Source organism: Saccopteryx leptura, chromosome 1, assembly GCF_036850995.1.
Source record: "Saccopteryx leptura isolate mSacLep1 chromosome 1, mSacLep1_pri_phased_curated, whole genome shotgun sequence".
NCBI classification, from domain to species: domain Eukaryota; kingdom Metazoa; phylum Chordata; class Mammalia; order Chiroptera; family Emballonuridae; genus Saccopteryx; species Saccopteryx leptura.
The window spans coordinates 389,817,783-389,840,336 of record NC_089503.1 but is presented as its reverse complement, the minus strand read 5'-3'; the positions used below and the strand labels follow the sequence as shown (position 1 = coordinate 389,840,336).

At 38.1% G+C, this 22,554-nt stretch overlaps 3 protein-coding genes across 3 annotated transcripts in view; all 3 read left to right on the top strand.

The window, feature by feature from the left end:
• Nucleotides 1-7,055, top strand: part of LOC136388497 (uncharacterized) — a 39,474-nt gene extending 32,419 nt beyond the window's left edge. Inside the window, exons 10-13 of the mRNA XM_066360322.1 lie at nucleotides 1,753-1,860; nucleotides 4,835-4,855; nucleotides 5,563-5,583; nucleotides 6,982-7,055. Coding sequence (XP_066216419.1) covers nucleotides 1,753-1,860; nucleotides 4,835-4,855; nucleotides 5,563-5,583; nucleotides 6,982-7,055 — 224 coding nt within the window. The remainder of the gene's footprint in view (nucleotides 1-1,752; nucleotides 1,861-4,834; nucleotides 4,856-5,562; nucleotides 5,584-6,981) is intronic.
• A 511-nt stretch (nucleotides 7,056-7,566) lies between these two features.
• LOC136387792 (butyrophilin subfamily 1 member A1-like) lies at nucleotides 7,567-10,242 on the top strand. The gene is made up of 4 exons (XM_066359832.1): nucleotides 7,567-7,575; nucleotides 8,050-8,076; nucleotides 8,615-8,641; nucleotides 8,817-10,242. Exon 4 carries the CDS (start codon nucleotides 9,008-9,010, stop codon nucleotides 9,341-9,343), a length of 336 nt encoding a protein of 111 aa, XP_066215929.1. The 5' UTR covers nucleotides 7,567-7,575; nucleotides 8,050-8,076; nucleotides 8,615-8,641; nucleotides 8,817-9,007; the 3' UTR covers nucleotides 9,344-10,242.
• A 4,773-nt stretch (nucleotides 10,243-15,015) lies between these two features.
• The window catches only part of LOC136387785 (butyrophilin subfamily 1 member A1-like), a 253,376-nt gene continuing 245,837 nt past the window's right edge, over nucleotides 15,016-22,554 (top strand). The window contains exons 1-4 of the mRNA XM_066359823.1: nucleotides 15,016-15,126; nucleotides 16,012-16,190; nucleotides 20,978-20,998; nucleotides 21,084-21,104. Coding sequence (XP_066215920.1) covers nucleotides 16,019-16,190; nucleotides 20,978-20,998; nucleotides 21,084-21,104 — 214 coding nt within the window. The 5' untranslated portion in view covers nucleotides 15,016-15,126; nucleotides 16,012-16,018. The remainder of the gene's footprint in view (nucleotides 15,127-16,011; nucleotides 16,191-20,977; nucleotides 20,999-21,083; nucleotides 21,105-22,554) is intronic.

Here is a 22,554-nt window from a genome sequence, read left to right as displayed (position 1 = left end):
ATGGAGAGAGATGAGAAGCATCAATCATCAGTTTTTTGTTGTGACACCTTTGTTGTTCATTGATTGCTTTCTCATATGTGCCTTGACAGTGGGGCTACAGCAGACCGAGTAACCCCTTGCTTGAGCCAGCGACCTTGGGTACAAGCTGGTGAACTTTTTGCTTAAGCCAGATGAGCCCGCACTGGCGACCTCGAGGTCTCGAACCTGGGTCCTCCGTATCCCAGTCCGACGCTCTATCCACTGCAACCGCCTGGTCAGGATATAAGCAGTCTTAATTGCATTTACTCATCTCTTTTATTGTAGTAAAAAAAGCAGCTCTCAACTGTATGCATGTGACTGAAAATAGCTGAGTTTTATGGACACTGAAATTTGAATTACATATTTTATGTTAATAAAATATTAAAAATTTCAAAGTAATATTCTTTAAAAATTTTTTTCAGTGATTTAAAATCGGAAACCCATTTTGAAATCACAGCCTCTTAAAAGTTATGTCCTTGGGGATGAACTGTACTCAAGTTTCATTTTGCATGTGGCTTTACAATTTTCCCAGCACCATTTATTGAAGAGGCTTTCTTTTCTCCATCATGTGTTCTTGGCTCCTTTGTAAAAAATTATTTGCCCATATGTATGTGGTTTTATTTCTGGGTTTTTGATTCTGTTCCATTGGTCTGTATGTCTGTTTTTCTGTCGATACCATGCTGTTTTGATTACTGTGGCTCTGTAGCATACTTTGAATTCAAGTAGTGTGATACTTCTGGCTTCATTCATTTTTGTCAAGATTGCTTTAACTATTCAGAGTCTTTTATACTTCCATGCAAATCTGGTGGGGTTTTTTTAGTTGTTGTTTTATTTCTTAACAAAATAACATTGGGATTTTGATGATGATTGCATTAAATTTGTATATTGCTTTTGGTAATATGACCATTTTAACTATGTTCAGTCTTCCAATCCATGAACTTGGTGTGTTTTTCTATTTCATTGTCCTTTTCAATTTCTTTCAATAATGCTTTGTAGTTTTCAGTATATATAGGTCTTTCACTGCCTTTATTAAGTTTTATTCCCAGGTATTTAATTTATATTAATTTAATTTAATTTTATTTTTGGTGCAATTTTAAAAGAAATTTTTTGAAATTCATTTTCTGATTTTTCATTGTTTGTGTCTAGGAAAGCAGTAGATTTTTGAATATCTATTTTTTGTATCTTGGTGGAAGGGTGTAAAGAGGGACAAATATCTGGTGACAGAAAATGATTTGACTTTGTGTGATGGGCACACGATGCAATCAACAGTTCAAATGCTATAGAGATGTTCACCTGAAACATATGTATATATATCAGAGTTGATTTAGTTTGTGGGCCCTCGTCTGCCAAACCCTGCCCTTGATTATATTTGGCTTCATAGGGAATAGCAAAGCAATGACGGCAGACCTGGGACTTGGCAGAACTTCCCTCATTTACTGTGAGGTGTCCTCACTCTCGCACCCTTCACAATCCCTGGTGGGAGTATCTCACTAGCCCTTGGCCTGTCCTGATAGAGTGGATCCTGGCTCATCCTGTGTGGCTGCTGCAATATCCTACACTCATCCCTGTGGGATTTATGACTAACGGGATCCCCCAACTCTACCTAGGAAGAGTGAAATGTGGTCATTCAAGCAACCTCTATTACTTAAAATACAGAATAAAAATTCTACTGTAGAAAGAGCTTTAAAGTGGGTCTGGTGTTAAAAAATAAATCCTCTCATGTTTCTTTTTCAGTATCCGACAGTAAAGACGAGGTCGACACCACTGCACTTTATAATGTTCTCCTTTGTCTAGTGTTTTGCTTTATTGTTTATATATTCTGGAAGAAATTTTGCCAATATGGTAAGTAAGTTTGTAAAGTCATGCTATATTCAAGGAATCATCCACTACTCTGGCCGATTCTGACATAGCCCCTCCGCAGTGAGACAGAAATTAGCAGGATCTGACCTTTCTGTGTGAAAGCCAAATTGGAAGCATGAGATGCAATGGCCGCTCTATTCCATACTTTTCACTCCTGATTAGAACTCATTCATTGAGTTCTGGGCACCACAGTTTAAGAGAGACTTTTGACAACATGCAGCTCATCAAGATGCACCATTCCCAAAGTTGAGAATGTTTTGAAAACACTTCTTTAATATTAACAGTATATGTAAGTATGTCTAACAAGGAACAACACAGTATCTGAGTTACTACACACATTTTAGAACAGCTAAAGATAAAAAACAAACTGGAAAAATATGCAATGATAGTGAGAATGTGAGGAAACTAGATTTCTCATCATTGCCAGGGAGAAGGCAATGTGAGACAGACCCTCTATTAAAATTTTGGCATTTAAAATATATATACATGTGATTAACATATGTGTCAAGAATCACACCCTTAAGCATTTATTCTAAAGAAATAACAATTTTCTTCACACCAAATCTTTCACACATATAGTCATAGAAACTTTACCTGCTTTAACAAACAAAGAAACAAAAAATTGTAAAAAAACGAACAAATACTATTCAATGGAAGAATGCTTAAATAAACTGTGTTATATCCATACAATTACATTTTGTTTTGCAATAAAATAAAGCAGGCTAATGAGTTATATGAGGAACTTGATAAAAATTCAGTGGCATTAGGCGTAGTGAAAAAAATCTATCTCAAAATATTCTGTATGATTGTGTAACACTTTAAAATGACAATACTATGGAGATAGAGTCTAGTCTAGTGGTTGCCAGGAGACGGAGGAGGAGTAGGAGTGCGCAGTGTGAAGATAAGAAGATTACACACGACACTTCCTCTGTGCTTATAAAATAGCTCTGTATCACAATTGTGGTGGTAGCTACTTGTGTCCATAAGTGAGGGGAAAGTGCACACACACACACACACACACACACAATGTAGGGGAAAACAGTGAAGGTAAATGAGGTAGGTTGCATAGTTAATAGTATTGTACCCAAGTAAATTATTTAGCTTTGATATTTGCTACAATTATAGAAGATGTTAGGTATCATTAGGAGAATCTGGGTGAAAGATTTTAAATCTTAAAATAAATTTCAAATGTATCTCTCAATTCTGCAAATTTTAAATGAAGAACACAAGTACTATTGTCTTACTGTGTTTTCAAAGGGAAACAATATAGACATTTAAAGTTTAATATCTTTACTTTCTAAAGACAATTTCAATTATATTCTTGAGACTAATATATTCAACTTCACTTAGTTATATTCAGTTCTGATTTTAGATGAGTGATTTAAGAATATATCTCTTTAATGTACAGAGTGGGTTTCGTGCGACTGATGCAATAAAAACAGTTAGAATGGATGGGTTTATTTGCTATACAATTCCATGTCACTGTCAATTACCTCAGCCATTAATAAATAAATATGTATGAGGTAAAGTTCTAGGTGGTCTCTCTGACATTCCCCAACATTTACCTTTTATTTAGTCATTTGAGAAACATCATTTGTTTTTCTTTTTTCTAGGGAAAACAATGTGATCTTGCCAGTTTTTCAGTTTTGGTTTGCTTCCTGCTTACTCTTTTCTCCTCATTCACATCACACCGATTGACTTTGCATTGGCTGATTTCAACTGATGTTAATTTTCTGTGTTTATTTCACTTGTATTTACAAAAGTTTTCTATTTTCTTTTTCAAAAGAACTTCAGCAAGAAATTGGTAAGCTTTTTCAGACTGATACTTCTTTAGTGACGTAGTTCATAGAAAATAATTTTTCTGACCTTTCCCCATTCTTTAAATCATTACCCACCTCCATCATTTCTCTCTTTTCATGGATTTTAAATTACACTATCCTTATTTTGTTTTTCTTTGCTTTGTAGAATTCTTCCATGTTTATCTCCCTTCTCATCCTCCACCTCCACCTTTTTTATTCCCCTTTGTTCATTTGTTATATATTCTTGGCTTCTTCTGTCTTCCAGATGCTTAGTATCATTGCACTCATAGTAAGGTCCAGTGAGAAACAAAATCTGTGATAGAACTAGTCCTTTTTCTGTCCTACATTCAGCACCCATGAGAATTAAGATAAGCTTCTTTAGAAATGAGTTAAAACAAAAACTCAAACACAGAACAATAAAAAATCAACCCGTGGACACAAACACGGAGGACGCAGCCCCCAGACCCCTGAGCCTGTGTCACTGGGAGGAGCTGTGTGTCAGTGCTCCTTCCACAGTGTGGTGGCCACTCTGCACGATGTCGCTGCTGCAGCAGTGAGACCCACTGATGTGTTTAAAGCATCCAATGACCATACTAAAGCTAACCAACTGAATAACAGTAACATAAATATTTATATAGATCAAGAATATTTATAGCTTTGCCAGTGATGGTGCAGAGGATAGAGTGTCGCCCTGAAATGCTGAGGTCACAAATTCAAAACCCTGGGCAGGCACAAGGGGCAAGCAATATACAACTAAAGTGAGACTACTGTGGCTCGATATGCCTGACTGCCCCATCCCCTCGCCCTGTACAATCAATAAATAAAACCTTTTCTTTAAAAAAGAATGTTTTTATCAACTAACCACCAAAACTAATATTTTAAAAATTTTTGTTATTTTATTCAATTATCTCCATTTATCTCCTTTTTATTTATTGCAGAATATCTCTGAACAATAGTGATCTCTGAGCCTTTGTGTGTGTGCATGGGGGATGGTACGTGTGTGTGTGCGTGTGTGTGCGTGTGTGTGCGTGTGTGCGCGCGCGCGTGTTCATCTGAAATGTGATAGGGTTATTTTTATATATGAATTTATCAGTAAATTTGAATTATTTTTGTGGTTGTTTCCTATGAAATTGACATTGATCTTTTCTTTTTTTCAGAGAAATTTAAGAAAAAAATAGGTAAAATTTTTGATATCTTTTTTACTCCTCATCTACTTGAAAACATCTGGTTTATTTCTCTCTTTGACATTTCTGGCCCTTTTATCCAAGTGCCATCTGTTGGCCTGTCCCCCTCCTAGATGTCTGCTTTCCCCACCTGATCCTGGGACAGCGCTTCTCCCACGTGGGGCTCTGTCCCTTTCTGTTTCTTACCTTCCGTTCTTACTCATTCCTTCTTCTGTCATTTCATACAATTATTTCCCCATAGACATTGGCTGCTCTGTCTTGCAGTAAATTGTCACAGTTTCATTAAGATATTGGTGAGATGAAGGGTGTTAAGCTGACAGATACGTGATTTTTAATATAGACATGTATCATAGGTTTATATTAGTGTATTTATAGATGAATAAATGTTTGTATTTCTGGAAAATATTCAAAATTAAGACCTCTGTCAAGGATTTCAAGTTTGAGAGCCCATCACTATGCAGTTGATACTTCTCTAACCCCTTAAGACAAAAGACTCCAACCTTTCAGCGTTCAGTGTCTCTGTCCCTTGTCTTTTCAAAACCTGTGTCTTGATAAATATCTTATAGTTTTGGTTTGCCCGCTTGCTCTTTTCTCATTATATTCGTCGTACCAATTTCCTTTTAATTCGCCATGTTCAACTGACCTTCATTTTTGTATTTGTTTCCCTTATATTTACAAAAGTTGTCTATTTTCTTTTTCAGAAGAACTTCGGCAAGAAATTGGTAACTTTCCTCAGACTGGCACTCCTTTAGTGATGTATTTCATAATTTGTCTTTTCCTTCTTCTTTCAATCATTACCAACCCCTATCTTTGCTCTTTTTTCTTTACAAATTTTAAATTATTTTAGTAGTTTTTACCTGTCCGGGGATAGTTTATCAACAGAGAACAGTTGATGCTGCACATCCCAGAAGCTCTGCCCGAACACCCTCACGGTTTTATTTCCTGATTAGTCCCTTCTGCACAAGGGACGGGGGCAGTGGTGGAATTCGAACAATTTAACAACTGGTTCTCTGCCCTAATGACTGTCTTAAGTATAAAAAAAATGATATACCAAAAGGTAGTTTATTATTTCATGCGTTTAATACTTAAATAAGAACAATAAACTAGATTATGTTATAAGAAAGAGTTTTAAAATATTCATGAAAAATATTAGATAATACTTGACAATAAAACAATAAAACTATTATTTAAGGTATTTCCTGTGACAGCTTGTCACCCCCTGGTTGGTTGGCACTTTTTCTCTTTACGTTACATGTTTGTTTACTGAAGTAACAAACACGTGGAAATTAAAATGTAGCATTTTATCAAAGGTACAATGAGTTTTATAAAATGAATAAATGAATATTACAAAAATAGTTCCTTCAAATTTGTTTCATCTATGGACAGAATGAACATGACTATGAGTACTTAGAATACAAGAGTTGCACAGATGAACATTAAAAAAGAGTAAGGAGTGTAAATTTGTGATTTCCACATGGGGCGGCTGCCCAGGCACCCACCTTACAGAGGTTAATACCCTAATACTTTCCATAAAGGAAATATACATGGGATAAAACGCTTATCTTTCTGTCCACGTCTTCACTACCATTTTTCTGTTATTCAGTCAGTTGTGAAAATTCATTTTCCTTTCTCGCTTTTCTAAGATAAATATGTGCTCCTTGCCATTTTTTTCATTTCCTGATTTTTGTTTATTTTTTTCTGATTATATACATGCTGCCAATTTTCTGTACAATCAAAATTTTTAACACATTTATATTTTCTGTGTTGATCTTCCTTGTTATTTACATGAATGGGTTTTTTTTCCATTTTTCTTTTTGGAAAATCTTCAGAACAAAATTGATAACTTTTTTTCTGACATTATTTTGTATTTCTTATAAATATTTTATTTTTCTTCCCTTTTCCAACCCTTTGCTATATCCTTAGCCTTTTATCTTTGAGGTAGACACCACAGTGTCCTCATGAGCTTGGTAACGGGAAGGGGATTAGAGAGAATGGTGTGGTTGTTTCCATTCATAGAAAGCTTCCTGTAACGTGGGCCCCTCACATCTGCTCTGAGATGGAGCCCATTGCATGTACATGATGTTGTTCCAGTTCCTAACGCCGGGGTCCACCCTCCACAGCTGCTGAGTGGGATGAGCTCCTCACTTGCTGGTCCTGCTCACACTTTGTTAAACTGATGTCAGGTGTAAATTGAGACTCATGAGTCCACTTCTCCTGACTGTGTTCTCAAGTTTCCTAAGTACGTAAATAGTTTTGCATTGTTTTCCCTGGTTATTTTCCCTTTCTGACCATAGTTATTATTACTCTTTCATTTTAATTTTAATTCACTTAATTATTAATTAAACAAATTGCTTTTCATTTAAGGTCTTTTGCAAATGCATTTTTTTTTCACTCAAGTAAGCTTAAGTGATAATATAACTCTAAAGTATAATGCTATTTTCTAAGATATTTCTACACAGGTTTTTAGTACTCTCTTACAAGAATTATTTAAATCCTCATGTATTCTTAAACCATAGAAAGGTTTTCAGATGGAACAAACTTTAGAGATTTCTTTCATTACTTTTGGAATGGGCGTTACTTGGCCAATACTCAGACAGAAACATTGTCAGATGTGCAGCTCTACCTGCATCTTCCTGATGAGGCTGAGAACACTTGTCTCATACGTGTGTCTGTGTGTTTTCTCTCAGACAGGAGGAAGGCTCAGTACAAGTCCGGTGAGTAGTGCTTTGCTCTCAGAAAGCTCCATTCATCTGTCACTTGGGGTCGTCCCCTGTAGCAATCGGAGAGGATGACAAGATATATACAAAAAGGTCTATACTTGTTAGAGGTGCATCCAACCATCATCTTTTCTAAACTTCAATAAATTCTCTCTGAACTGCAAACCTCACGTGATCCAGCACGTCCTTTCTCCTCTCCTCTCTCTTCCTTCCTGCCTTCATTTAATTTCCTTCCTTCCACTCCTTCTCTGTCCCTCCCACGTTTTGTTGCTTCTACATTTCCAACTGTCCTACCTCTGACCATTTTTATTATCATGCTTGAAAAAATGAAATATGAAGGTAATACAGGATAAAAAGAGAAAGTTCAAGGGATGTAGAAGAAATGGGACAAATACAGGCAGAAATGGAAAAAAACAGTAAAAAACAAGGAAGGAACAAAAGTAAAAGTTTTCCTGTTTTGTTCTTTTGCAGTTTGGAAGAATGCACCATTATACGCTGGTGAGTAACATGGGACGTGATGACAAAAGTCTTATTGTCAAAGATTTAATTAGTTGACCACGCCCTGTGCACACAATGCTGAAAATCAAAGAAACACCAAAGTATAATTTCTATGAACTCAATAGATTACTCAATATTTTAACTACTGTTTTAAACCTTACATTTTAGTGATTTTCAAATTGTTTAATTGCATCTCACATTGTGTTCTGAACATTGATAGAGTGTTAACATCTGTTCTAACTTGAGAAAACTGAAGCAAAAAATTATTTGGTCAGACTCACCATAGACCCTATTTACTCGTAATCATCCTAAATAAATTATCCTGTAGGAATGTTGGATGAAAAAGGTATAAGATGAGTCAAATTTTAACTCACACATAATTTAGCAAATTGTAAAAGAGGTTCTAGTATATAAAAGAGTATTATGTTTTGTTGCTAATATCTTGAATTACTATTAGGGAATTTATACTCAGTATTCTAGGCAGACAGGTAGCTTATCTTTTAAATGGTGAGTTCTCATATTTATTTTTTTCTTGCAGATTGGAGAAAAGAAGAATTCAAAGCTGGTGGGTCTATGATGGTCCAGGAACGACCCTGGTCCCTGCAGGGTGGTCTTGGGGAAAGGTGGGCGGAGAGAAGCTGGATCTACCCAGGACCAGAGGAGATCTCATAGAATGGGAACCCTCCAGCCCAGATATACTGAGACCTTTCTCAAAATCATGACAATCTCTTGTCCTGTAGCAACTGTGACCCTGGACGCAGCCACTGCTCATCCTGCCCTCCTCCTGTCTGAAAATGGGAGACGAGTGACCTGGCAAGAAAGGGGACAAGATCTTCCCAGCTCCACGCAAAGATTCGAATCCCTTCCCTGTGTGCTGGGTCATCCAAACATCAGCTCGGGGCGATGCTACTGGGAGGTGGAGGTTGGAAACATGCATTCCTGGGACCTGGGAGTTTGTAGAGATAACATAACAAGGAAAGGGAGGGTCACCATGTCCCCACAGAATGGCTTCTGGGCTATCAGACTCTACAGTGGGGAATACTGGGCCGTCACTTCCCCAGAAACCCCTCTTACTCTAGAAAAGCCCCTCAAAGTGGGGATATTTCTGGATTATGAGGATGGAGATGTCTCTTTCTTTAACATGACAGATGGGTCCCACATATTCAGCTTTCCCAAGAACACTTTCCACGGTGTCCTGAGACCTCTTTTCAGGCTCTGGTCCTCGGAATCAGGCTCCCTATCCATCTGCCCAGGTGAAGAAAAATAAATCACTGATGTAATTCTTATGCTACACTAACTCTCATAAGAAATACTTACTTTCGGTCCCAATGTTGATCACATTTCCCGGGTGAGATACAAATAGACTATTTCCTTCTCCTTACTGGTTCAGGTTCAGGATGAAGCTCTGACACACAGACTGATGATTGTCCCTCATGTCAATGTCCCCTCTTCCTTAGTTATAGAGTCCTCTAATTACATACCTAGAGACCCTTATACAAATGGTAGATTTTCCGACCTCCCCTGATGCCTGTGAGTACATGATGACCGGTGTGTTACTAGGTGAATTATCCTGTATGGCCCCTGAAATGTGTCCTTAGAGGGAAATTGTGTCCTTTTTTCTCCTTTACTTTTTCTGCTGGCTATTGTTTGTCATGATGAATGGAACTGAAATAACATCTGTGACCATGTAAACCAGCAGTAGTCAACCTGGTCCCTACCGTCCACTAGTGGGCGTTCCAACTTTCATGGTGGGCGGTAATGAAGCAACGAAAGTATAAATAAAAAGATAGATTTAACTATATAGTAAGTTGTTTTATAAAGGTTTATTCTACCAAACGTACCGAAAATTCGACATAAAATACTTGGTAAGTAATTATTATTATTTACCTTGCTTTAACTCTGCTTTATAAATTTTATAAAGTAAAGTGACTTCCCTACTTTATAAATTACCATTACTGTGGAACTGGTGGGCGGTTACAAAATTTTACTACTAACAGAGATACAAAAGTGGGCGGTAGGTATAAAAAGGTTGACTACTCCTGAAAACTGACATGGGTGACAGAGAAAGGAGAATTAGCTTGGGTTTTATCAGAATCATGGAACCTCTGTATTGCTCAATTCCAGTATTATTTTCTATGAGAAATAAACTTTTCTAACTTTAAGACATTAACATGGTGAATATTTGTCCTCTTGATTGACTCTAACTGCTTGGTGCACTCTCCCTTTAAAGAGGCAAAGGAGGACATCCAGATGGAATGTCCAGGGGAACCCCAGGTGTGACCGCTGGTCTCTCAGCTCCTCCTGCTCCCCCAGTGTGTCCCTCCCACAGCGGCCCCTTGTTCCTCCTGACCCCCCAGTCCCTCCTGACGTCACTCCTGCCGTTTCCTGCTTAAAGCCGTGGTGAACATTGTCTAGTGTCCCATGACTCATAAATGAAACCCCTGTGTCACTGTCCTTCTGTCACATCCGCTTGACAAAACTCCAACCACAGATCAATCTAATGACCTGTTTCTCAGACCGGAGCTCACCGTGCTGTAACGGTCCCTCCTGTGGGAAGACGGGCTCTCTGCACATGCGCAGTCCCTGTCACGGCGTGGACACCGCCCTCTGTCCTCATCCCGTTCTCTCCAGACATGTGCACGTCCTCACCTTTGTTGTCACATCTATTAACAATGTCACTGTCTTTCCACTGCCAACCCTGCTTTCCCCTTTTCTCAGTGTGGCTGTGCTGTCCTCTCCAGTTCTAGACTCCATCAGTTACTCCTTTAGTCTTTGTACTAGTTTTTTTTTTCTATTAATCTTAAATTTTCAAAACATTTTCTACTTTAAAATGAAAACTATACAATTTTTATAAACTTTATTTTCCTATATACTCTTCTCTCTTTTTATAACTAAAATTTTCAAGTTAGTTACATCAATAGTCTATATTTCCATTTCCAATTTTTTCTTCAGTATACACTGTGATATAGGTTAAACTGTACCCCACCACTCCAAATTCGAAATTCCTGTGTTGAAGCCCTAATCACCAGTATTCAGAATGTGACCTTATTTGGAAATAGGGTCAACACATTTATAATTAGTTAAGCTGAGGGCATACAAGAACAGGGTAGATCCCTAATCCAATATGACTGCTGTCCTTTACAGAAGGAGAAATCTGGACACAAGGATGCATACAGAGAGAGCATCATGTCAAGATTGGAGTTTTGCTGCCCAAAGTCAAGGACTGTCCACAGGTGCTAGCAGACCACCCAAGTTAGGAGAGAGGCATGGGACAGAGTTTTCTTAGTAGTTTCAGAGGTGATGTGGCCCTGCTGGTACCTTGATCTTGAACTTCTGGCTCTACAATTGTGAGACAATGAACTACTGTTGTCTAGGCCATTCAGTCTGTGGTACTTTGTCCCAGCAGCCCTAGGAGACTAACACCCTCTAATTTCATCCCAAGAATTCCTCTGAACTTTCCATGCTGCAGCCACCATGCTCTCTGGGCCTCAGTGGGCACATCTGCAGTAATTGGAACCATGTGTGTGTTCTGTATGTGCCCAGGATCCCTGAGGAGAGACTCAGAGCTCGGGGATCCTGGGCACATACATTTAGGTCATGGGGTCAAATGAGTGTAGTCCTCGTTATGTGCTAAGCTATACACCCACAAGTATTCTTCTAAAACACTTTCCTAAAATTCAGTGGCCAGTTTTCAAAAGCAATTCTTGAACCCAACCTATGAGTCAAGCTTCATTATCCCATTTCCTTGTTAATCGCCTACAGGTTCTATACATCTTAAAGACAGAAGGTTTTTTTTTTTAATTTTATTTAGAAAATTAACTTTAACGGGGTGACATTGATCAATATGTGCACATGGGTTTCAGGTGAATGCTTCTCCAACATTTGAACTGTTGATTAGGTTCTATACCCATGACACAAAGTCAAATCATTTTGCCACATGGTATATTTGTCCCTCTTTACTCACTTATCCCCACTCCACCCCCAACATCTCCCTCCTCTGGTAACCACTTTACTTTATGTCCATAAGTCTCATTTTTGTGTCCCACCTATGCATGAAATCATACAGTTCGTAGCTTTTTCTGATTTACTTACTTCATTTAGTTTAACATTTTTAAGTTCCATCCATGTTATCATAACTGTCAATAGGCCATCATTTCTTATGTCTGAGTAGTATTTCATTGTATATATGTACCACATCTTCTTTATTTAATCCTCTACCAAAAGGCAATTCAGTTGTATCCATGTCTCAGCCACTGTGTATAATGCTGCAATAAACACAGGGGTGCATGTGTCCTTATATACCAATTTTTTCAAGTTTTGTGGATAAATATCCAGTAGAGGGATTGCTAGGTCATATGGTAGTTCTATTCTTAATTTTTTTGAGGACCCACCATACTTTCTTCTATAATGGGAAAACATATTTGCTAATATATCTGGTAAGAGATTAATATTTTAAATTTACAAAGAACTTACAAAACTCAACAGCAAAATACAACCAAATTAAAAAATGGGCAAAGGACCTGAATAAACACTTTTCAAAAAAGGACATGTAGATGGCCAACAGACACATGAAAATATGCTCATCCTCTCTAATCATCAAGGAAATGCAAATTATCACCACAATGAGATACCACCTTCCACCTGTTAGATTGGTTATTATCCCATTGCATTTTTGCTTCTCAGTTAATTATGGTCTGTGTTGGTCACCATTTGGTCTTTCTAGGAAGGGAGGTTACAAACATCTTTGTCTTACAATGTTTGTGTCTAATTATCACAGCCTCACACTGAGCCCAGAGTCACCACATATCAACTCAGTTATTAACAAAGTCCATCACCAGCCTCATAAATCTCCCTGCAGAAATGATCTCCCAGCATTCTGTCCGCTCTCCCCAGACACTAGCTCTTCAGTCTTTCTGAAAGTCCCTGTGATCTGCCTGGTCACTTGTCAGATTCTTCTCAACTCTCCTTCTCTCTAACTGTGCTTGTGTGCCGTCTTTGTCATGGCTTTAGCTCTGAAATGTCCCAATATCTTATCTTTATTTTTCTAAATTTTAAAATATGTTCTTGGTTTTCAACAGTAAAACTAGTAAAACAATGTCTGCATCAAATTACTCTCCCAACAATGAAAATGTGACTGACTTATCAGTCCCGTGGAATACATAACAAAGTTTAACCAATTTATACCTAGATTTACTAAGTCATTGGTTGTGGGAAATTTATTGCTGCAATCATTCTTTTCCAGACTATAAAACCATCTGCATGAATTTCTCACATTATCTGCAGCAGTGTGTTCAAAGATCAACGATATACCAAGGAAGGAGTAAAGAAACAGGAAATGACAGAGAGACAGGCTTCTTAATATACTCAGCAGATCATTCACAGAGAGAAAATGGAGATGGGAGAATTAGCAAACTTTAGGAAGACGTATGCAAAATTCTATGTGACTTACTTTGAAAATGTACATGAAAATAGAGAGATAAACACAATACACACAAAGAAAGATGAACATCATTTCATTCACCTGCTCATTGTTCTAAATGCATTTACTATGTTTTTACCATTTCACATTATGTGAACAGTATAAACTTCACATTTAAGTCAAGATTGCTTTTAGGGGATGATTCTCTAAGGATTAGAAGACACACATCATGACCCCTTGATTTGATATGTGATTTAATTTTTCTGTTGAAAATACGTTTATAAAGAGCACAGTGCACTGGAGAGCTCATGTGTGAAACCTCCCGCCTGCCCCGTGGAGAGGTGTGGGGACGCTGAGCAGGTCTGAAACCAAGAAGTGGGACCGTGGGGTCCACCCTGGAGGTGACACATGCACAGGCTTTACAGTCCAAAAAGAAAATATAATCAAGCAAAAGTGACAAAAACTGAAATGAAAGGAATGTTTCACAAGACTTGGCACATCTGAGTGAGATGCAGTCTTAAGTGGGGAGCAGAAGCAGTTGTCTTTACCAAGCAAGGTCGGGGCACCCAGGGCAAGGACCCCAGAACCACCTCCATCACTGTTGATCTTTCTCGGCTCCCGTAGGTTCATGGTGGAGAATCACCCCCATCTCAGTCCGTGGGGCCGGGGTCCCCTGAGCAGCTTGGAGCTCCAGCAGGATGGTTTGGGAACTTTTCTCACAAATCACTCAAATTTCCAGCCTGAGAGGGGACAGTACCTGGCGGCTTCTCTCAGACATGGAACAAACTGCTCTAAGACCAAAGAAGTGCATGATGCTGATGTCAGTGTGGGAGACCGAGAGCCCCGAGGGCTGGTTGGGACCTCAGTCAGGGGTCAAATCATAGGAATCAAGAGATCAATCAACAGATTCTTAGTAAATTCAGGTTATGACCCGTGGGGTTTAGTTTATGTGCTAAGAGGTTAAACTGAGTACCAGTGACATAACAACAAATGAAAGGTGGTGGCCCTGATTTCCTGCCCGGAGCCACTGAGAGAATTCTAACTCAGTGCTGTGGGCATTGAGTGCCCAGAGTGTCCTGAGAGCAGACTCTTGAAGACTGTGAGTATCTGCACCAGCTTTGTGCACAGACACTCTGTGAGCATCTGTGGGACTGAGATGTCAAAGGAAACATCTCCCCTCAGCATCCTGGGTGTATTCTCCATAAACTATACAATGAACAAATCTAGATTGCAGAACATGGCAAAGTTAGCTTATACACACAGTCCTTACTCTGAACAAGATAAATACATAGATCTGGGAAGTTGGTATGACAATGTTTCATGTAAATCTCTCCTGTTCACTATCATCTTGAAAATAATAGTAACAGCAGAAAAAACAGGTGGAGGAGCAGCCATTCTGTAGAGGTGTGTGTGTGTGTGTGTGTGTGTGTTCACATGAGCACAGCACTGATATCTAGATCATACACGTGGCTTTATGGCCAGGTGAGGTCTCTATCACCATCACAGGAATGAGGGAACAAAGTGCAGTCTGCAGTCCCCAGCTGCTCTCCACATCCGGGAGCTCCTCTCACATCCCCGCTGGGGCTGCGCAGGGAGGAGACCTCCGGGCCTCTGAGCGAAGCTTCTAGGCGGTGAGCTTCCGTGTTTCAGAAGAGGCTTCACAGGAGAAAGATGTCCTATGACCCTCAGAAACTGTTATTTTTCCGTTAATGATTTAGACAGGTAAATATAAACAAGAAATTTTACTTTGAGGATGAAGTGTAGTGCCGGCGTGTGTGTGTGTGTGTGTGTGTGTGTGTGTGTGTGTGTGAAAACCTAAGAAGGTATTAATAGAGACAATAAAGAATTTAAGGAAAAGGGCCTACATTTAGCATTTTTGACCTCATACCTTGACTGTTTTTGTTCTAACATTTCTTTCCTTACAACACCTTAAGGATTTTTCTAGAAAAGTTATACTCCTCATCCTTCTCAATCATAAACACTAGACTGTAATCTTAGTCTCTCTGGTCCTGAGACTGTGTCTGGCTGGATCGCTGTAGATTCTGGGTCCCCACTCTGTCCTGTATCATCCTGGCTCCCCTCAGTTCTCTCCCCATCAGTGGCTTTCACTTTCTGTCTGGTAAGAACACTCTCACTCTCTTTCTCCTGCGCCCCCTTCTGGAATGCAATCACTCGCCCAATTTCCATCAGGAATTCACTTAGGCAAACCTTCTAAAGATCCAGAATCCTCCTTACACTTTACAGCTTCTTACACTGCCCTCTGGAAGAAACTTGGGGGTGAGAGCAGGCCTGTGACAGACAGGGTGTCCTCCACTTCCCGGGGTGCTGCTTCCAGGGAGGTGACCTTGGTCAAAGCCCACCCCTGACCCAGGAGAGAGGCTCCCCCCATCCTAACCCTGTCCTCAGTTCCCCACCATGGGCCACGCCCAGACGCCAGTCTCCCTGTGTCCTAGAAAGTGATGAAGATCACTTCTCCTGAGGAAACTGATCTGGGTCTTGATTCTGTTTGCTTGCAGGAAGGAAATGAAAGAAAAGCTGTTTCAATCTGCATTTGAGTTAACAAAAACAGCCTCTGGGATTCCGTTTTTTCACATTTTGCATTATGCTATTTCACACAAGATCGTTTCAGCTGCACTTCTAAGCCTGGGATGCACAGCTTTGCTTTATCAAGTCTTTAAGAAGCGCAGAGAAAACGGTAAGTTTAAACGTGAGTGACGTGATCAGGCTGGATGTTTCGGGCACTGAAGGTCTGAATAGAACCAAGAGGACTTTCTCACAGAGTTATATGTTGTGTCTGTAAAGAAAGTAGTTTCCACAGAAGGGCTCTCATAATCTCCTTCTAACATCCCATCACTCAGTGTTCACAGCAAACCCGTGTTAACCCTGGTAATTAGCGTTGGACATGAGGTGACAGTCTCCAGAATCTGCAGGGTCCCAAAACTCTAATTCAGGAAAAATGACTAAATAAATGAAAGATATTTAGGCTGTGGAAAGGAAACCTTTGTAAGATATACGGGTTATTTTAATTTCGAATGCATAATAGACTATCAATTTTGATGTGCTGTTTAACTGAGTGGATTAATTAGGCAGAATTAGAACTAATCTGTATAAACTAAATCAGGGGTAGGGAAACTTTTTGGCTGAGAGAGCCATGAATGCTACATATTTGAAAATGTAATTCCGTGAGAGCTATACAATGACCCGTGTACATTACACATGATTCAATAAAAATTTGGTGTTGTCCCGGAGGACAGTTGTGATTGGCTCCAGCCACCCGCAACCATGAACATGAGCGCTAGGAAATGAATGGATTGTAATACATGAGAATGTTTTATATTTTTAATGTTATTATTTTTTTTATTAAAGATTTGTCTGTGAGCCAGATGCAGCCATCAAAAGAGCCACATCTGGCTCAGGAGCCATAGGTTCCTGACCCCTGAACTAAATAGTTCAAATGTGAAAGGCTCTTATTATGGTTGTGACAGATGAATGATTAGCCTACAATGACACACCCACAAGGGGGAGTGTTCCCTCACCCACTGGGGACACTGGCACAGGAATGATCACTTGTGGACAGAGCAGCTGAGGAGATGCCAGGATCAGACCAGTGGTGGGAATCTGGCGTTAGGGTCATGACTTCCTGCCCCTCTCACTGCCCAGGATAATACCTCTTGGAATAAATGCACATTCCTGTTCACCCAGCACGACCTCCCTTCAGTTTCTTGCTTTCAGAATGGGAGCCATCCTGCCCTCACCTGGTCTCCTGCTGGTTTCCACACCCAGTCACATCCTCCTCTCAGCAGGGGTCCTTTTTCTTTGTTTGTTTTTTCTGTGTTTATTTGTTTTTTGTTGCTGGTGGTGGTTGGTTGGGTTTTTAAAAAATTTTTTTTAATTTTATTGAGACAATCAACTTTAACAGGTGACATTGATCAATAAGAGTACATAGATTTCAGGTAAAGATTTCTATAACATTTGAGCTGTTGATTATGTTGTGTACCCATCACACAAAGTCAAGTCATTGAATTTATTGGAATGACTTGGTTTATAAAACTATAATGGTTTTAAGTGCACAACTTGATAAAACATCATCTGCACCCCACATTGTGCAACTGCGCCCCAAGCACAGTCTCTTCTCGTCCCCATTCTCCCCTTTGCCCCCCTCCACCTAACTCCACCCCCTTTCCCTGGGGCTGTCCCCACACTGTTGTCTGGTCTGTGTGTTATGTGTATATTTTTGGCTAATTCCTTCCCCTTTCATCCAGTCCCCACACAGCACCCCTCTGACAGCCATCAGTCCGTCCCATGTGTCCATGTCTTTGTTTCTATTTTATTCATCAGTGTATTTTGTTCATTAGATTTCACGTATCAGTGAAATCCTATGGTTTTTGTCTTTTTCTAACTGTCTTATTTCACTTACCATAAAATCTACAGTACCACCCAGTAAAATTGGGATGTCTTTTATTTCTTTGTTTCTAATTGCTGTGGCTAGGACTTTCAGTATTATATCAAGACTGAAGAAAGCAGACATTCTTGTCTTGTTCCTGATCTTAAGAGAAATACTTTTCGTTTCTGCATATTGAGTGTGACGTTGGCTGTAGTTTCGTCATATATGGCCTTTCCTATGTTGAGGTATGATTCTTCTTTTCCTTGTTTGTTGACAGTTCTTACCAAGAATCGGTTCTGAATTTTATCAAATGGTTTTTCTGCATCTATTCATATGATCACGTGATTTTTATTCTTTATTTTGTTTCTGTGGTGCATCTCAGTTATCGATTTGCTGATATTGTACCAACTTTGCATCCTTGAAATAAATGTTACGTGATCATGGTGTGTTATCTTTATAATGTGTTGCTGGACCTGGTTTGCTAATATTTTGTTGAGGATTATCGTATTGATGTTCATCAGGAATATTGGCATATAATATTTTTTTCTTTGTAATGTCTTTTTCTGGTTTTGGAAATAGGATAATACTGGTCATGTAAAGTGAGTTTGGAGTCTGCCTTTTTCTTGAATTTTTTGGAATAGTTTATTTATTTGTGTATTGTTGGAATGTTTAAAAGACTCTCTTGTGAAGCCATCCAGTCCAGGACTTCTGTTTGCTGAGAGTTTTTCAATTACTACTTTAATTTCATTAACTGTAATAGGTCTATTCAGTTTATCTGATTCTTCCTAATTCAGATTTGGAAGATTGTATGTATGTCCAGAAATTTATCCACTTTGCCCAGGTTGTCTAATTTCTGGCACATAGTTGTTTGTGACATTTTCTCACAATTCTTTGTACTTCTGTGATGTCAGATGTAACTTCTCTTTTATTTTTGATTTGTTTTATTTTGTATTTAGAAAATTAAATTTGATGGGCTGACATTGATCTTACTTCAATCTTACTGAAGAAAGGATAGGTTTCAGGAGAACATTTCTATAGCTTTTGGGTGTGCCATCACCCAAAGTCAAAATATTTTTGTCACTATATTTTTGTCCCTAATTACTTCCCTCACCTCATCTTCCTCCTGGTAACCACATCACTTTTATCTATGTTCATGAGTTTCATCTTATATCCCACTTATTTGTGAAATCATATAGTTCTTAGCTTCCCCCCCCCCCTTTTTCCAAAGGAGAAGATAGGAGATAGTAAGACTGACTCCTGCCTGCACTCTAACTGGGACCCACATGGCAACCCTCGCCTGGGGTCAATGCCTGAACTAATTGAACTATTCTCAATGCCTGTTGTTAATGCCTAGACCAACCAAGCTATCTTCAGTGCCTGGGGCCAGGACCGAGTCTCGAACCAAACAAGCCAATGGCTGCGGGAGAGGAAGATTGAGATAAAAGGGAGAGGGAGTCAGGATTAAGCCAGAATAGGTTTTCATCTCTAAGATGAATCCATGGAGAACTGGTCTTGACAGACCAAGCTGATACGTGATTAGAAACTTAGACAAAGGCCAGTGACTGTCTCATGAGTGTGTTCTCCTCCCTAGAGCCAATGTTACTAAGCTACAGTTAATTAGATGACATAGGGCTTTCAGTACTGCTGACATGGCCCAAGTTGACTTGTGACTATGTTTTAAAATTTTATGTGTTATTTATGTCCTTATTTTTTTATATTTTTTATTAAGTTGTAATTAATAAACACCATCATTAGTTTCAAGTGTATAACATGATGCTGGTATACCTAATTTTGTTGCATTTTGCTTTATGGTGCTTCACACATACTACAGGGTTCGTTTTTAAGTTTTGAAGCAAGCTTGTGTCAAGCAAGTTCATTGGCACATTGCTCACTTCATGTCTCTGTGCCACATTTTGGTAATTCTTACATTATTTCACTTTTTTATTATTATTATGTTTGTTATGTGATTTTTTATGTCACTATTGTAATTTTGGGGGACAACAAAAACTGTACCATCTAAAATAGCACAATTCATAGATAAATGTTGTTAGCATTTTGTTGAACTAATGTCTTTGATCATGAACAAACTAATTGAGTTGCCCATATATTTTTTCATCTATAGATTGTTTCCATTGGTTTATTTTTTTTCCTCTTATTGAGGCAAAATCCATAAGACATCAAAATAGTCATCTTAAAATGTACAATCCAGTCAAATTTAGTACCTTTTTATAATACTGTGTTCCTATCACCTCCATCTATTTCCATTTATCCCAAAAGTAAACTCCATAGACTTTAAGAAGTTACTTCTCAATCTCACCAACACTTAGTCTCTGACAACCATTAGTCTTCTTTCTGTCACTGAGAATTTACCTACCTGGTATGGTCTCACATCCTGGGAATTACCCAATGTGTGACCTTTTGTGTCTTCCTTCTTTCACTTGCATGATGTTTTTGGGGCTCATTCATGTTAGAGCATGTATTAATACTTCATTTCTTTTTATGGCTGAATAAATACCTTGTTGTCTGGGTGGACCACATTTTCTTTATCCAAAAATCAAGTATAAAAATTTACTTCTGGAGCAATGTAATGATAAAATGTGATGCTGCTTGCACAAAGCATGTATCAGAGTGCCTGGTATAGAGAAAGCACTCAATGAATGTCAGTGATAATGTTGGTGATGGTGGTAGTGGTGATGATGATGGTGATGATGATGATGACAATAATGATGACAATGTAGCTTAAAAATGCTTCATGAAATAATTTGGGGTATGTTAAGTTCAGTCACATTAAATTAAAATTTTTATCTATTTTACCATTTGACATAAATCAGTATAGACACCATTAGATTTTTCCGTAAAACACCTAGAAAATGAGTATAATATTTTTCCCTGAAATAGCTAACCTATTATATGCAAAATAGTAGAATATTTTTGTGTGTATGTTTTGTTTCTGTCCCACAGTGACTCTTATATTACTCTTTTTATTTTTCAGGTGTACTGAGAGAAGAAAATGGTAAAGTTTAATGACTTTTTGCAAGAAATGATCTTCCTGTTGTTGGTTTCATAGTGTTTCTTATACTACACTTTTTATTTTTCAGGTCAACTGAAGAAAGAAAATGGTAAAGTTTAATGACTCTTTACAAGAAATGATCTTCCTGTTGTTGGTTTCATAGTGATTCTTATTTTTCACTTTTTATTTTTCAGGGCAACTGAGGAAAGAAAATGGTAAATTTAGTGATACGATATGATCTTCTTATTATGGTTTTTGCTTGCTTTCTTTTTTTTCTATTCCTCCTAGTTTCTCTGTGTAATTTTCTCTTTTGTTATTTCCATTCCTTTTATTGTACTACAACTTCTCTCTGCTATTTCTGTCTTTGTTTTTCTGCCATTTGTTAACTCACTTTTCCCATTCACCTTTCCAATGTATTATTATTGAGCTATCTTTATGATGCTAGCAGTAACTCCTTCTTGTGACTCAAGATGAGTGAAATTCTAGTGGTAATGCATCTGAAAGAGCTCTCATGGTGCTTGCTGTGCCTACAGTCCAATTCAAAGGAAAAACTCTTTTAGGCAGCAAGACTCCCTCTCTAAAGAGAGTGCAATGGAAGATTTCTTGTAGAGGATGACACCATTCTAACTTTGTCATTAAAGCCTCAGCTGTCTGAACCAGAAGTGTGAGGTTATGACATAGCAATTAGGGGTCTTCATTTTGAAGTTTAACATTTCTGGATTCCAATAATTGATCTGCCCGTTTACCAATAGGAATTCCTGTCATGTTGTTGACTTCTGATTCTTAGATTGTATTCTGTAAACAGGAAGAATGCTTAATAACTCTTGTGCTAGCATTAAACTGAATAATTATATGAAGCCTTTAGTACAGGGGTCGGGAAACTTTTTGACTGAGAAAGCCATGAGCGCCACATATTTTAAAATGTAATTCCATGAGAGCCATATAACGACCCATGTACGTTACGCATTATCCAATAAAAATTTGGTGTTGTCCTGGAGGACAGCTGTGATCGGCTCCAGCCACCCACAGCCATGAACATGAGCAGTAGGAAGTGAATGGATTGTAATACACGAGAATGTTTTATGTTTGTAACGTTATTATTATTTTTATTAAAGATTTGTCTGCGAGCCAGATACAGCCTTAAAAGAGACACATCTGGCTTGCGAGCCATAGGTTCCTGACCCTTGCTTTAGCAAATATTTAACTCATTGGAAGCACTGAAATAATTGTAGTTGCTTTTGCTAATGTATCTATGACAACATTGCTGGTGATGATATCATTAATATAAATATTCTAAATTAGCTCTAAAAAATAATTCACTGAAGAATTTGATAATTTCCTTCTTGAACTGTAAAATCATTTATATAAAAATATAATGTGCTTTATTTTTGTTTTGTTTTTCAACAACAGTTCTAGAAAGAAAAAGTGAGATTTTTTTTATCCTTAATAAGCTAATTTATGTCACTGTAATCCTTTCAATCAAGTTTAATTTTTTTTTCTCTGTGTCATTAAAATGAGGTTTTTACTTTTTTTTCAGAACAATTTCAAAAGAAATTTTTAATTTTATTCTGGTAGTTAAAATAATTCTAAGATTATATATATCTTTTTCTAGTATTTTGTTCTATATATCCATTTGTATTTTTTACTTTAAATTTTTATTTTTTA

What these genes read in the sequence shown, in the direction of transcription:
- LOC136387792 (XM_066359832.1), top strand. Translation starts at nt 9,008, where the DNA reads ATGCATTCCTGGGACCTGGGAGTTTGTAGAGATAACATAACAAGGAAA.